The sequence below is a fragment of the Phlebotomus papatasi genome, chromosome 1 (assembly GCF_024763615.1).
Source record: "Phlebotomus papatasi isolate M1 chromosome 1, Ppap_2.1, whole genome shotgun sequence".
NCBI classification, from domain to species: Eukaryota; Metazoa; Arthropoda; class Insecta; order Diptera; family Psychodidae; genus Phlebotomus; species Phlebotomus papatasi.
Genome location: NC_077222.1, coordinates 90,629,997 through 90,643,551, shown reverse-complemented (window position 1 = coordinate 90,643,551; position 13,555 = coordinate 90,629,997). Strand labels below are relative to the sequence as shown.

The window sequence follows — 13,555 nt, the reverse complement described above, 5'->3', positions numbered from 1 at the left end:
AGCCAAAATAAAATAGTCATGAATCTTAATATTATTCGATTTAATTTATAGTAATTTGTGATTACTCTTTATTTTGTCATTGACTAAAATTCAATTATACTGACCACTTGAAATTATTTACTGAGTAATTTGATTTTTTTTCGAACCAATAAAGATCCTATTACACTCGGGTTAATCTTTTAGAATATTTGAATTACAAAATTTAGCGGTAAACTATCACGAAAGAAAATTTATTCAAGGAACCTATATCTATATTCCTAAAGTCTCAGTTGAGGCTGATCATTTATACTTGCTTCATACTTAAGATTTAGCCATTTGGCTTAACTTCTCTAATTTCTTATTAGTTACGATTTTGAAAGCCAATTAAATCTTTTTTATATATAAAGAAAATTGAATATGTTCGAAAATTGTGCTAAGTGTGTATAGTCTGAAACACGTGTTACCATCCGATTTTATGGAACAAGTCGGGGATCAACTTAAATTTGGGGTTTAAGGATTAAAGAATTAGTACGAAAACGCTTTTCATCTCGTTTTTTTAATACTAAAAATATATCCCAAATATTACATTTTACGACTGAAAATTAAACTATTCAGAAAATAAAAACAAATTAATTTCCGTTTTTCAGTGATTAAGACAAACTGCATTTTTCCAATTTTTGGGAATTTTTGTTTTCAATGCATAAAATCCATCTTCAAAATGGAAATTATTCTTTGTCTCTGACCCATCCAAAACGTTTTTCAAACATTTTTTCCAGAACCTGTTGGAAGTGTTGCTCCCAAAGTAAACACTCACGATTCTTTCATTGTTGAGAAAATCAAAAGTGGCCACAATTTTAATCTCTTCTGCCCTGCTCAGTCTTACCCAGTTCCTGCATTTCGGTAAGATGTCCTTCGAATTCGAATGCAATAGAGGTCCATTTGCTCAACATTCAGGTTGATTTAGGGAATTGATTCTCAAGTCGAATTTGTTTATAGAACCGGTGGGCAGTGTGAGTCCCAAAGTCAATGTGGCGGATGAATTGAAGATAACACGTGGAAAGGTGGGAAGTGGTGTTAGTTTACTCTGTCTTGCACAATCCTTCCCAACACCGGCCTTTCGGTAAGCGTGCACTGAATTATTGATGAGAATTGTCCAATTTCTTGTGTTTGGTAATTTGTGATGTTATACCATTCAACATTCAGGGATTTTCTGTGAAAGACTTTCAAGTTAAATTTGAGAGGGTAATTTGGTTGAATTTGACATTCATTTAAAGAACCTGTTGGAAGTGTTAGCCCCAAAGTTAATCTCGGTGATGAATTTAAAATGATTCGAGCAAGAGTTGAGAAGACCCTGAATCTCTTGTGTCCTGCACAGTCCTACCCAACGCCAGCCTATCGGTAAGATTTTATTAATTTCTCCAGGGAGTTTTTCTTGAACCCATCCCAACATTCAGTACATTGTTATTTTGGTCAGATGGTTAATTTTTATTCCTCTTGTGTAATCGATTAGAACCTGTTGGAAGTGTCAGTCCTAAAGTCAATTTAGCGGATGAAATTAACGTGGCTCGGGGACAATTCAATAAGACTCTCAGCTTAATGTGTCCAGCTCAATCATATCCTATTCCAGTTTTTCGGTAAGACGTTCTCTCTGCAATTAACAATCTCAATTTTCTCTCCCAGAGATTCTCTTAAACCCTTGTCCCGACATTCAGGAATTGGGTGACAAATTTTATGACCTAATTAATCTGAAAACTCAATTTTATCCACTTTAAGAACCTGTTGGAAGTGTCAGGCCCAAAGTGAACATGGGTGATAAATTTGGGGCTGTTGTCGTAGATGCTTCATCTCAATTGAATTTAATCTGCCCCGCTCAATCCTTCCCAATCCCAGTCTTCAGGTAATTCAATCACAATTAAATACTCCGTGGTTTAGTTACTCTTGCCCAACAATTCAGGTCTTTTTTTCGTGGTGATTTTATAATTGATTTAATGTCCTCCAGAACCTGTTGGAAGTGTTCGTCCTAGAGTGAATATGGGCGAGAAGATTGGCTTTGTTGTGGTTAATGCAGAAATTGGCACAGGAGTTAATTTACTATGTCCTGCTCAGTCCTTTCCTATTCCTGTTTTCAGGTAATTAAAAGTTCTTTCAGATGGCTTCTTCACTATGTTTTATCGATTTGTGGATATTATTGAATTTACTGAATAAGCTCCTCCCAAAATTAATTTTTGGCCACGCCCCCGATATGGTTATGTAAAGTTATTAAGCTGAGTAAAGACGATTTTTATTGATTTTTCGATATAAAAGGAAAGGACAGGTCACTCTTACAAATTCAATTATGACCGAGGCTTACATAATTCTACCATTAAGAAAAAATAGGCCACGCCTCCCACAAACCCCATACAGAACAAGGAATTATAAAACGTTAAGAAAGAAGAAAATTAAGTATATTAAACGAAAATATTATGCTTAAAAAGCCTTTACTGGTTGTCTGAAGCTTAGAAACATTTAAAGCATTGAAAGCTTTACTTAATCAGAGAAAGATGTAAAACTGAAGTCAAGGGGTAGATAACTCTGCCGCTCACGGTTCACTTTTAGTGCCGATGTAACGATGTATTGTAAAAATTCTGCCGATTTCCTGATGTCGCATGGATTTGTCGATCTCGTGGCGGTATGCCGATTCGGCAGAATTTCCGTAGAAATTCCGTGATACGAAGTTAAACGAACCACACGGTTTAAACAAGTCACATGAGTTTAAACGTACTTTTTTTTTTTAAATATAGATATGGGGAATAAAGGAACGCTATAGTTCATAAGAGCCCACGGATATTTAAATCTGTCGATTCTTTGCTAAAATCATGCCGATCTGCCGATTTGTGCTATGCCGATCTATAGATTTCTGGCCAAATTGTACCGATCTGTCAATTTTTAACTCCGGATCAGCCAATTTTGCCGATCGCCATTTCGGTTTACTCTGACAGTCACTTATTCACTCCTTGACTAAAGTACCTATTTCTTATGAGTAAGAAAAGTATTTGAATAGTGATTTAACCTGCCGAGGTTTAAACTTTTCTTATCACCAAAAGAATTGCGTACGAATTTCTTGTGTTGTGCAAAAGGAAGAAAAGAGATGACACGCCCCTTCAGAAATCACGCCCACTTATCTTCCTATTTTATTTTTTTTGTTTTCTGTCTACTGTTATACAAGATTATTAAAAGTTCTATAAAAATTCTACGGTTTTAATAATCCTAAAATTTTTCATTCTTGTCATGAGTCCAACTAGGGGGCGTGATCTGTTTTTTAGGCCCCGCCCGTATTGAAATCGTCATCATGGTTTCACTGAGTAGTGATCCAGTAGTACCGAAACTGAAACTTTTCTAATCATAAATTATTTTTTTCTATCTTGAACGAATTTGTTAAGAATGCTGTGCAAAAGGAAGAAAAGAAACGACACGCTCCTTTAGAAACCACACCCATTTATCTCATCTTCCTCATTTAAATTTTCTATATCCACTGTCCTGTAGGATAGTTAAAGGTTCTATAAAAATTCTGCGGCTTTGATTATCCTTTTAGATTTTTCGTTCTTGTCATGAGTCTAACTGGGGGCGTGATCTGTTCTTTAAGCCCCGCCTCCTATTCATATCGTAGTCATGGTTTCATTGGGTAGTGATCTAGTGTCTTATTAACCATAAGAAAAAATAAAAACAACCTCTTCGTCTGTCTATAACTTTAAAAGAAGGCGTGGTCAGAAATTATTTTTGAGTAGAGCCTATTCACAAAGTCCTTTACTACAAATGAAGTTTCTATGGCTAGGGTCACTCTATTCCCAACAATTCAGTGAATATCTTTAGTAGAGACTGGCCCGACTGGTCTTCTTTCAATTGTTTCTTTTTTTAGAACCTGTTGGAAGTGTTCGTCCTAAAGTGAATATGGGAGATAAATTTGGTTATGCGTTGGTTAGTGCAGAAATTGGTACAGGGTTGAATTTACTGTGTCCTGCTCAATCCTTTCCAATACCTGTCTTTAGGTAAAGACTTTTCTTTATTTGAAACGTTCCAAAAATATCCTTGCCTCGACATTCAGAGCATTTATTGCAATTTCCGGGACTTTGATAATTCTGTCTTCTACAGAACCTGTCGGAAGTGTGTCTCCCAAAGTGAGTTTTGCGGATAAAACGATGATTGGAATGACTGAGAATGGGAAAGATTTAAGTCTTCTCTGTCCAGCACAATCCTTTCCAATTCCTGTATTCAGGTATTCTATCAAATTTATTTAAAAATTCAGGCGTTCTCTTCCAACAAGTTCAGAGCATTTAAGTGCTATCAGTCCAATTAACCTAATTTCAATTATAATTCATGCAGAACCTGTTGGAATTGTTAGTCCTAAAGTGAACATGCTGGATAAATTGGGGATTATAATTGCAAAGTCTCAATCAACTTTCTCACTCTTATGTCCTGGCCAAGCTTTCCCAACACCTGTTTTCAGGTATATAATTAATAGAGGTGCAAGGGGTACTCTTATTCCGTCATTCAGGGCAATTTAGGCAATTTCAAAAGTGATTCATGGTGTTTATTGATTTTCTCACTTCATTTATTAGAACCCATTGGAAGTGTTCTCCCAAAATTTCCAACTGGAGATAGTAGTCGATCCTTTAGTGGTTACAGTGGTTCAACTTTAACCCTATTGTGTCCTGCTCAGGCTTTTCCGTTGCCGGTATTTAGGTGAGAATTCTCTAGTTTCGATTCACTCTATTCCAACAAATTTAGGCATTTAATTTCACTAATTTAGGTAAATTTCAACAAGCGCATTTTGATTTACCTAGAACCGGTATCGAGTACAGCTCCTAGAATTCACTCATTAACCTACAAACCCAATTCCGTCGATCAATCATCCTCAGTCTCGATTTTGTGTCCTGCACAGGGATTTCCAGCTCCGAGTTTCAGGTAAAAGTTTGATATCAGGGCTCTCCCAAAGGCATTTTTTGATCATTCAAATAGTCGCTAGGGATTTTTCAAAATAAATCTCCTAACATTTGAATCTAGAACCTGTCTCCAGTGCATCTCCTAAAATGCCAAGTTTGGTCCAGAAAGATTTCTTTGTGGAATTTGGTGGTTCAACTGCAATGTTATGCCCTGCTCAAGGATTTCCTTCGCCAAATTTTAGGTGCTTAATTATAGATTTTTTTTTTAAAAAAGAACTAGGAACCTATCCCAACATTTGAAGGCACTTTCAGAATATATACTTAGATATTTTTCCTGGTATTCCAGAACCTGTAGGGGCTAAAGCTCCAGCTCTGCCTAGTGAAGATTTTCAAAAAATGTGGATTAGAAGAAATCTCATGCAAACCTTTGCCCTATTTTGTCCAGCTCAGGCATTCCCAGTCCCAGCATTCAGGTGCTTATTGAAAAAAACATACTAAATTTTAAAATATTCTTGGGTATTTTTCAAAGAACCTGTTGGTGCAAAAGCTCCAACACTTCCGAATGGGGATATTCAGGGAACCTGGATTCGGAGAAGTCTCAATCAAACTATAACAATCTTTTGTCCGGCTCAAGCCTTCCCAGTCCCAGCATTCAGGTGAATTTTACAGAGCAAATCGTAATTATAAACTTTTCATTTTTTCCGAAGAACCTGTCGGTGCAAAAGCTCCGACCCTTCCGAATGGAGATGTACATAGTCAATCTATTAGAAGGAATTTGTTGCACACTATTACACTATTTTGTCCAGCTCAAGCCTTCCCCGTCCCAGCATTCAGGTGATTTTCCAATTTATAGTTTTTAATGTAAAAAATCTTTTTTCTGAATTAGAACCTGTCGGTGCGAAAGCTCCTACGCTTCCGAATAGGGACAATTTGTATTTGTTGATATGGAGAAAGTCACATGAAACTATTACGCTGTTTTGTCCTGCTCAAGCCTTTCCTGTCCCAGCATTCAGGTGATTTTTGAACTCTTTTTTTTTTAATGTGAATCTCTTTTTCGGAAATAAGAACCTGTCGGTGCCAAAGCTCCTACGCTTCCGAATAGAGATAATTTGTCAATCCGGAGGGATTTGCAGGAAACTATAACACTTTTTTGTCCTGCTCAAGCTTTCCCAGTCCCAGCATTCAGGTGATTTTCCAATTCTGTTTTTAATGTAGAAATATTTTTCGGAATTAGAACCTGTCGGTGCCAAAGCTCCTACACTTCCGAATAGAGACAATTTGTATATGTTACGGAGAAATATGGGGGAAACTGTAACACTGTTTTGCCCTGCTCAAGCTTTCCCAGTCCCAGCATTCAGGTGATTATGTCGAAAAGCAAGATTTTTAAATTGATTTTCGTTTTTTTCGGAATGCGTTTGTAAAGAACCTGTTGGTGCAAAAGCTCCGACTCTTCCGAATGGAGATGTTCAGAGTCAAACTATTAGGCGAAATTTATTGCATACAATCACACTATTTTGCCCAGCTCAGGCATTTCCGGTCCCAGCATTCAGGTGAATATTAGGATCTTAGAAAATTGATTTTTGATATTTTTTCCGGAAGAACCTGTCGGTGCAAAGGCTCCAACATTACCGAGTGGAGATGTCAAAAAAACTTGGATTGAGAGATATCTCAATCATACAGTTACACTTTTTTGTCCAGCTCAGGCTTTTCCTATCCCAGCATTTAGGTAAAATTTTTGTAATTTAGGCTTTTTAACAATTTTCCGGAAAAATTTTCTTGTAGAACCTGTCGGAGCTAAAGGTCCAACCCTTTCGACTGATATCAAGTTTTCTGGAATTGAAAGAAAAATGAATCAATCTTTTGCTCTTCTTTGCCCTGCTCAGTCATTTCCTGTGCCAGCTTTCAGGTAAATGGAAAAGTCTGATGCCAGATTTCCGCATCAGATTTCCTGAATTTCGATGGTGTGAGGCAAGAAAAGGGAAATTCTCGTTTCCATGGAGATGTTGTAGAATATTTGTTTGCCATGCGCATTCCGTATTTTTGAAGATGACAATCAGCTGATTAGGGAATCGATTGATAAACCTGTTGATACATCCGGGGGTGAAGTCGTAAATTTTCCGGATGGTGAATGAAAGTTTTGCGAATGCGCAGATTTGTCCTATAATAAACTTTCACTGACCTCTCCACCATGTGCAAAAATTTCTCTCTCGATGGCATACTTTCGCGTAGTAGTTGTTTTTTTTAGAAGATACACATTCAGGGTTTCCACTCACATCCCAACATTCTCCGTGCAAGAGGGAAAGTTTTATTAGCAAACTTTAATAGTTTTTTTTTGGCTTGCAGAACCTGTTGGAGCGAAAGCTCCAACTTTTTCATCAGAATCCAAAGGGAGTATTTTTGTACGTCCTGTGGCATCGAATTTTGCTCTTCTTTGCCAAGCTCAAGCATTTCCGGTACCTCTAATAAGGTTATATTTTCTTGAAAAATATTTGAACTATAGTATCTCAATCCCAATATTCAGGACCCTTCAAATTCTATTCTATCTCCATTGATTTTTTGGACTTTAAATTTTGCTTAGAACCTGTTGGGGCCAAAGCTCCTTCCTTCTCAACGGATTCCAAGATATCTTCTTATGTGCGAGAAGTCGGGAGTAGTTTTGGTCTATTGTGTCAAGCACAGGCTTTTCCTGTCCCACTTATCAGGTAATTTGCAATCTCTTATCTCAATCTACAAACATTTCTTTTCTGGGACTTTAGAACCGGTTGGAGCAAAGGCACCAACCTTTAGCTCAGACTCAACAAGTTTTTCCTACAAAAGGAAAATTGGTGAAAACTTTGGGTTACTGTGCCAAGCTCAGGCTTTTCCTGTTCCGATAATAAGGTAAATGTTTGAGGTTTCACGTTCACAAAGGGTTATAATGCGGTCTTTTGTAGTTCAGGCGCAATTTTTGAATTCTAATGAAAATTTATTTTTCACTTTGAACTGAAAGCTAAAATTCTGAACGCCAAAATCCTGAAAGCCAATATCTTGAAAGCCAAAACCTCTAAAGTCAGCATCCAGAACGAAAAATCCCAAATTTTTAAATGTCATAGGTACTCCCACAATTGCAGCCGTGCTTGCTAGAGACAAATCGAAATCTTCTGTATTTTTGGAAATTATTCTGTGTTTGTCCCTTAGATTTTGGCTTTCGAAATTTTGGCTTTCGGGATTTAGCATTCAAAATTTTGACTTTTCTGGACTTAGTCCCATTTGGGATTTTGTTTCTTCTAAATTTTGGCTTTTACGGATTTTGGCGTTCTAGACTTTGGCATTCTAGCCTTTGGCGTTCTAGACTTTGGCTTCCGAGATTCTAGTTTTTCGGGATTTTGACCTATTCTGGATTTGATCATTCCGTGATTTTGGTTTTTTGAGATTTTAGCTTGCGGAATTTTGGCTTTTGGGATTTGGCTTTCAGGATTTTGGCTTAACACAATAGCCTTCGCAAATTTGGCGTCTTGGGATTTTTGATTTTCATTATTTTGGCTTCTGGGATTTTGGCGTTTCAAGATTTTGGCGATCGAATTTCGACTTTTCGGGATTTTGGCTTTTCGGTATTATGGCTTTCGGGATTTTGACTTTTCGGGAATTTTGACTCATTCGGGATTTTGGTTTTTCGAGATTTTGGCTTTTTGGTGATTATGGCCTTTAAGATTTTGGGTTTCAAGATTTGGACCGGCACCGATAATTTTAAATATTTTAGAATACTCAAATATGCTTTAAGGAATAAAGGGACAATTTTTATTTTAAACTCTCTATTTCGCCAAAACTTAATTTCATTTAATTCACTTAATTTTGGGGCATCGATTCAATATAAATTTAAAATATTTTCTGTATTCTCCGGCAAAGATTTTTTATGTTTCATATTACTGTCGATTTTTTAAAAAAACACAAGAAACTTTACAAGAACTAAGCTTAAATAGAACGCCAATCTTCCCAAGGTTTTCTTTAGTTCCTGAGCTGTTTTCAAGAACCCTTTAAACCTGTAAATACAGAAAATTTGGTGTGAAGCATCATTAGCCTCTTATTCAGAATACGACATATTTAATTTGTAATTTTTTTTTAAGGCAAGATGTACTAACTAATCGTGTTATTCGTCTGAACGTACTACGATTTATTACAACTTAAACTACTTTAAAAATTATCAATTTCATGGATCTCTAAACAGTTGGTAAACACATAATAAAAAAATCGATTTTAGTCTCAATTCGGTAATTAAAAACTTCGTTTTGTAAGTAAAATATTTACGATATTTTATAATTTTCAAAATCACTTTGATATTTCCAATTAATTAAGGCAATAAAGATTTTCACAATCACCTGTCATATTAAAGAAAACTTTAAGAACTTAAACTTCTAATTACCGCATCAATAATTATTATGCGGTTTTTTGTATTTCAATCTAAAACGTAAAGACTGATAGAGGCCCTTAAAGACTGATAAAGCTTAAAAATTTATCTCAGAAAGGAGGGTCTAGTCTGGAATCCCGGCTGATCAGGCGTATTAATGTACTTAATAAATCTAGATCGACATCTAACAACTTCCTACAACTAATAGGTTCAATATTTTTTGAAGAATTTCAATATTGGAAGAAGAAAACGTTTTTAATGTACCTAGTCTTCATTTTTATCAAAGCCTCACAATTTTTCCTCACTACTTTTCATTTCTTATACCTCTGGCACACCTTTTAGATCAAGAAAATTTCACGAAATCAAAATTCATCTCTCTTTCTTTCCTACACGCTTTGCATTTGCCTCTAACAGTCTTTCGCACTCTTCTTCTTTTTAACATCACAACAAATTGAATTTAGTTCAATGGAATTTGTTGTGTGAAAGAAGAAGACAAACATATGCAAAATGTGTAAGAAAGACAAGGATGTGAATTTTGATTTCATGAAATTTACCTGATCTAAAAAGGTCTGTCGAAGTCATTAGAATTAGAATTCTTATCAAAATATCGTTGGAAATTGAAGCCTTTATTCTCACCGTAAATATTGAGCAGCAAAACGCAACATGGCTCACTATCCTTTTTGATTTTAGAGTAATTTAAATAAATTTTTAACCTTTTTTGTTAGAACCTGTGAGTGCTAAAGCTCCATCATTTTCCTCCGAGCTCAAAAGTATGAGTTTCCAAAAGGAAGTTGGTCACAGTTTTGCTCTTTTGTGCCAAGCTCAGTCGTTTCCAGTGCCCTCAATCAGGTAAAGAACCTAAAAAAGCAATGCGACTGAAAAACACTTTCGAACTTAGTAAATTTTCTTTTTAAATCAAGCAAAAATATTCTAGAATGGAGTTTTAGATGAATATTACTTGATAATTGGCAAAGTTTTTCTTGGTTGATAGAGGGTATTTTTTTCTCTATTTCGGGTTTTTTTTTCTCTGAGTATTCTCTCTCGGTATTCAGGCATCTTCTTTATAAATTATATAAGCTTTTTCTAAATGAAAAATTCTCAGAGCCGATTGGATGGAAATCACCAGCTTTTAATACTGATTCCAAGAGTAGCACATTTATTCGTGGAGTTAATCAAAGCTTTGGGCTTTTGTGTCAAGCTCAGGCATTTCCTGTTCCTATTTTCAGGTAGAATAACTCACTGTGATAATACTGTAATATTATTTAATTCTTCTAAACGTGTTTAACGTTTATAGTCTGAAAGATATAAAAGTAATAATAATTCATCCGTTGATTGTGTTCCATTTGATGCATAATGGCCAACGCACAATAACTTTTGTTTATAAACATGTTTTCAAAATTTCCCATGAGAATGAGAGAGATGACTAGGTCTCACTCACTCTCATTGAAATGTCAAAAACATGTTTACTAAACAAAAGTTATTGTGCGTTTGGCATAATGGCCAACGCACAATAACCTTTGTTTTGTAGACATGTTTATGACATTTCAATGAGTGTGAGTGAGACCTAGATCTAGTTATCTCTCTCACACTTATAGGAAATTTTGAAAACATCTTTACTAACAAAATTTGTTGTGCGCTGGGCATAAGGCTCTACCTATAATGAGGAATTTTCTCTTGTCCTTTTTCCAGACACAGATTGTGAGCAATTTTGTGGGAAATGATGAGATTTGAGGACTGATTGAACTAAGCGTTTGGCCTGCTACTTACTTCCTGAGTAAGTAGGTAAGTGGGTCTTCCGCATCATTCCACAGCCTCAGCTTTTAATATTTCTCTATTAATTGCCATTATTTGTGTGTTCACAGTTTTTTTTCAGTTTTTCAAAATTATCATGCAAATTCACGCAAATTCTTTAGCACATTTTTTGAGCATGAGATTTTTTATTTTTGAACGCAACAGTCAGGTGCCCGAAAAGCTTTGTTATTTTTTTCAATTGAGTTTTTTCCGTGCAGAACCTATGGGATCTGTTGCGCCTAAAATAGCAGGATTCAGGCTGCAGGAATCAACAATTACAAGAGGAAGTACAACGTCAATATTGTGCTTAGGACAATCTTTTCCAACTCCCAGTTTTAGGTACATCCAAACCCTTAATTTTTGTTGTTGTCTGTTCTTGAGCAAGAAAGTCAAAAATGTGTAATTTGGGAAGCAAAACAGGGTTCCCTGTCCTACCCAGAAAAAAATTTCCTAATGCTGTCCCAATGATTTAGAACCCGTGGGAAGTGTTCCACCAAAATTATCCGGAGATCGTCTGCAAGAAGTCAAAGTTCATAAGAATTTCTCAATATCGCTTCTCTGTTTGGGTCAATCGTATCCCGTTCCCAGCTTCAGGTAATTGAGGCATTAGAACTCAAAAGGATTCTTGTGCTTTTTTTCTCTGGTTAGAACCCGTTGGATCTGTGAAACCTCGTGTGACATCCAAGACAATTGAACTGAAGGATGTTCCGACTGTTAGTACTTTTGTTGGTTTATGTCCTGGACAAGCGTTCCCAGTTCCCGTCTATCGGTAGAGTGTCCTTTTAGCTCAGACTCATTTTAGAACATTTCTGTGTACAGTTTTCCTTTACCGTGGTTCGTGTAAGTGGATTCGTCTGGTCCAAAATCACTTTCATTGTTGCTCTACCTTTTGTCGTTGTCCTGGAGATTGAAGTACCTAAAAAAAAAATAGCGGTTGGTGAAAAAGTATTTGTGTTTATTTTTATTTTTGAATTTGAAATTGAATATTTCAGCTTGGAATTTAAATATTATGATTCATATATAAATGTTGTGTAAGTTATTACTGTTTTTATGTTTATTGAAGTTTTAAATTGGAAATTGTATATTTTTTTATGAAAAGATTTATTCCAGGAAAAATTCAATTCATCTGTGACTCGACAATAAGAATTATGTTATCAGATTTTGATTGTTCAACAGTGTTAGTTAAATTTTTTTCAAATGTATTTTTTTTTGTATAAGCTCCTTAATAGAATATCAAAACTTCCTGAATTTATCGCTAGTGGCGCGGAAGTCAAAAACGATAAACATTGTTTCAAATTTGAATCACAATGTTATCTTTTCATTTTTGCAAATTTTTGGGTTAAAATATTGTTTAGTTTTTAAAATTTTTATCTTTCAAATTACATTCCTGGAAATTTACACTGGAATAAATAAAAAGATCACCGGGGATCCTTCGAAAATTTTCGACTTTTTGACGTTTATTTTACTGCAGAATAAGGATTTAAAACAATGAAAAATTCATCTTTCTTCTTCGCTAAAATGTGAGAAATATTATTGTGAATAATAGGTTTATGATAAAATATGTCTTAATGTGATAACTAAGTACGATGAACCTTTCAAAGGATCAAATGAGATCAATGCTTTTATAAAAGATGGAATTATTTTTACTAGTGTCTTTCGGGTAACACCTTACGTATACTATCTTTAGAAAGCTAGTTATAAGCCTAGATCAGCTTATTGTAGGTGAGATTCTTAACGTGGGCTAACTCGGAATGCATGCAAATTCGATTTAGAGCTGAAGTTGAGGGACGCCATTCAGTTATATTGTATCAAATTCGTGAAATCGTGCAAATTTTGTATTTCAACCAAAATATCAAAGATTTGGATGGAGTGACAGAAAAGTGATATATGGGTGAAATGTAGACCAGAGTGTTCTCTATAATTTTGCCGTAGAACTAGATCTCATCGATTAATCAGAAGCCGAGATAATCGAGGTTGTTTGTTTCTGAACTCGTTTTTTCGACCAGAACGCCCCAAGTGTTCATTTGATGAACTTCAACTATATGAAAGAATTGTTGAATTTTGTGAGACTTTCCGTTTAAAACCCCATTTTAAGTGTCTTGGTCGAGTAGAAGCTGTGAAATTGGCATCTGAGTGAGTTCCAAGCGTTATTGGGGGAAAATCAATTTTTTACACTAAATCGGAGAGATATCGTAGTCAAAGCGGAAAATGATGTATAGACGAAATGTAGACACAAATGTCCTCTACAATTATGTAGAAGTAATCATCATAATCGGTTATGTGATATTGAATTTCGCTTTTCGACTGTGGCGCCGCTGGTGTTGGTCCCACGAAGTTCAAATGTTCTAGAAAGTTGTAGCATTTGGTAAGATCTTTCGTTTGAGCCCTCACTCATCAAAATCGGTCAAATAGAACCGGAGATATGATTTTTTGAATTTCGTGAACTTTGACCCCTCATATCTCCCGTTCTATTATAAACACA

General features: G+C 35.5%; 1 protein-coding gene across 2 annotated transcripts in view; it reads left to right on the top strand.

Moving 5' to 3' along the window:
• LOC129809651 (cell adhesion molecule Dscam2) overlaps nucleotides 1-13,555 on the top strand; it is a 171,546-nt gene that overhangs the window by 42,830 nt on the left and 115,161 nt on the right. The window contains exon 16 of one of the 2 annotated variants that reach the window (XM_055859648.1): nucleotides 4,575-4,698. The exons of the other annotated variant lie outside the window; for it this stretch is intronic. Within the exon in view, the coding sequence (XP_055715623.1) occupies nucleotides 4,575-4,698 (124 nt within the window). The remainder of the gene's footprint in view (nucleotides 1-4,574; nucleotides 4,699-13,555) is intronic. 2 annotated transcript variants of the gene reach the window in all.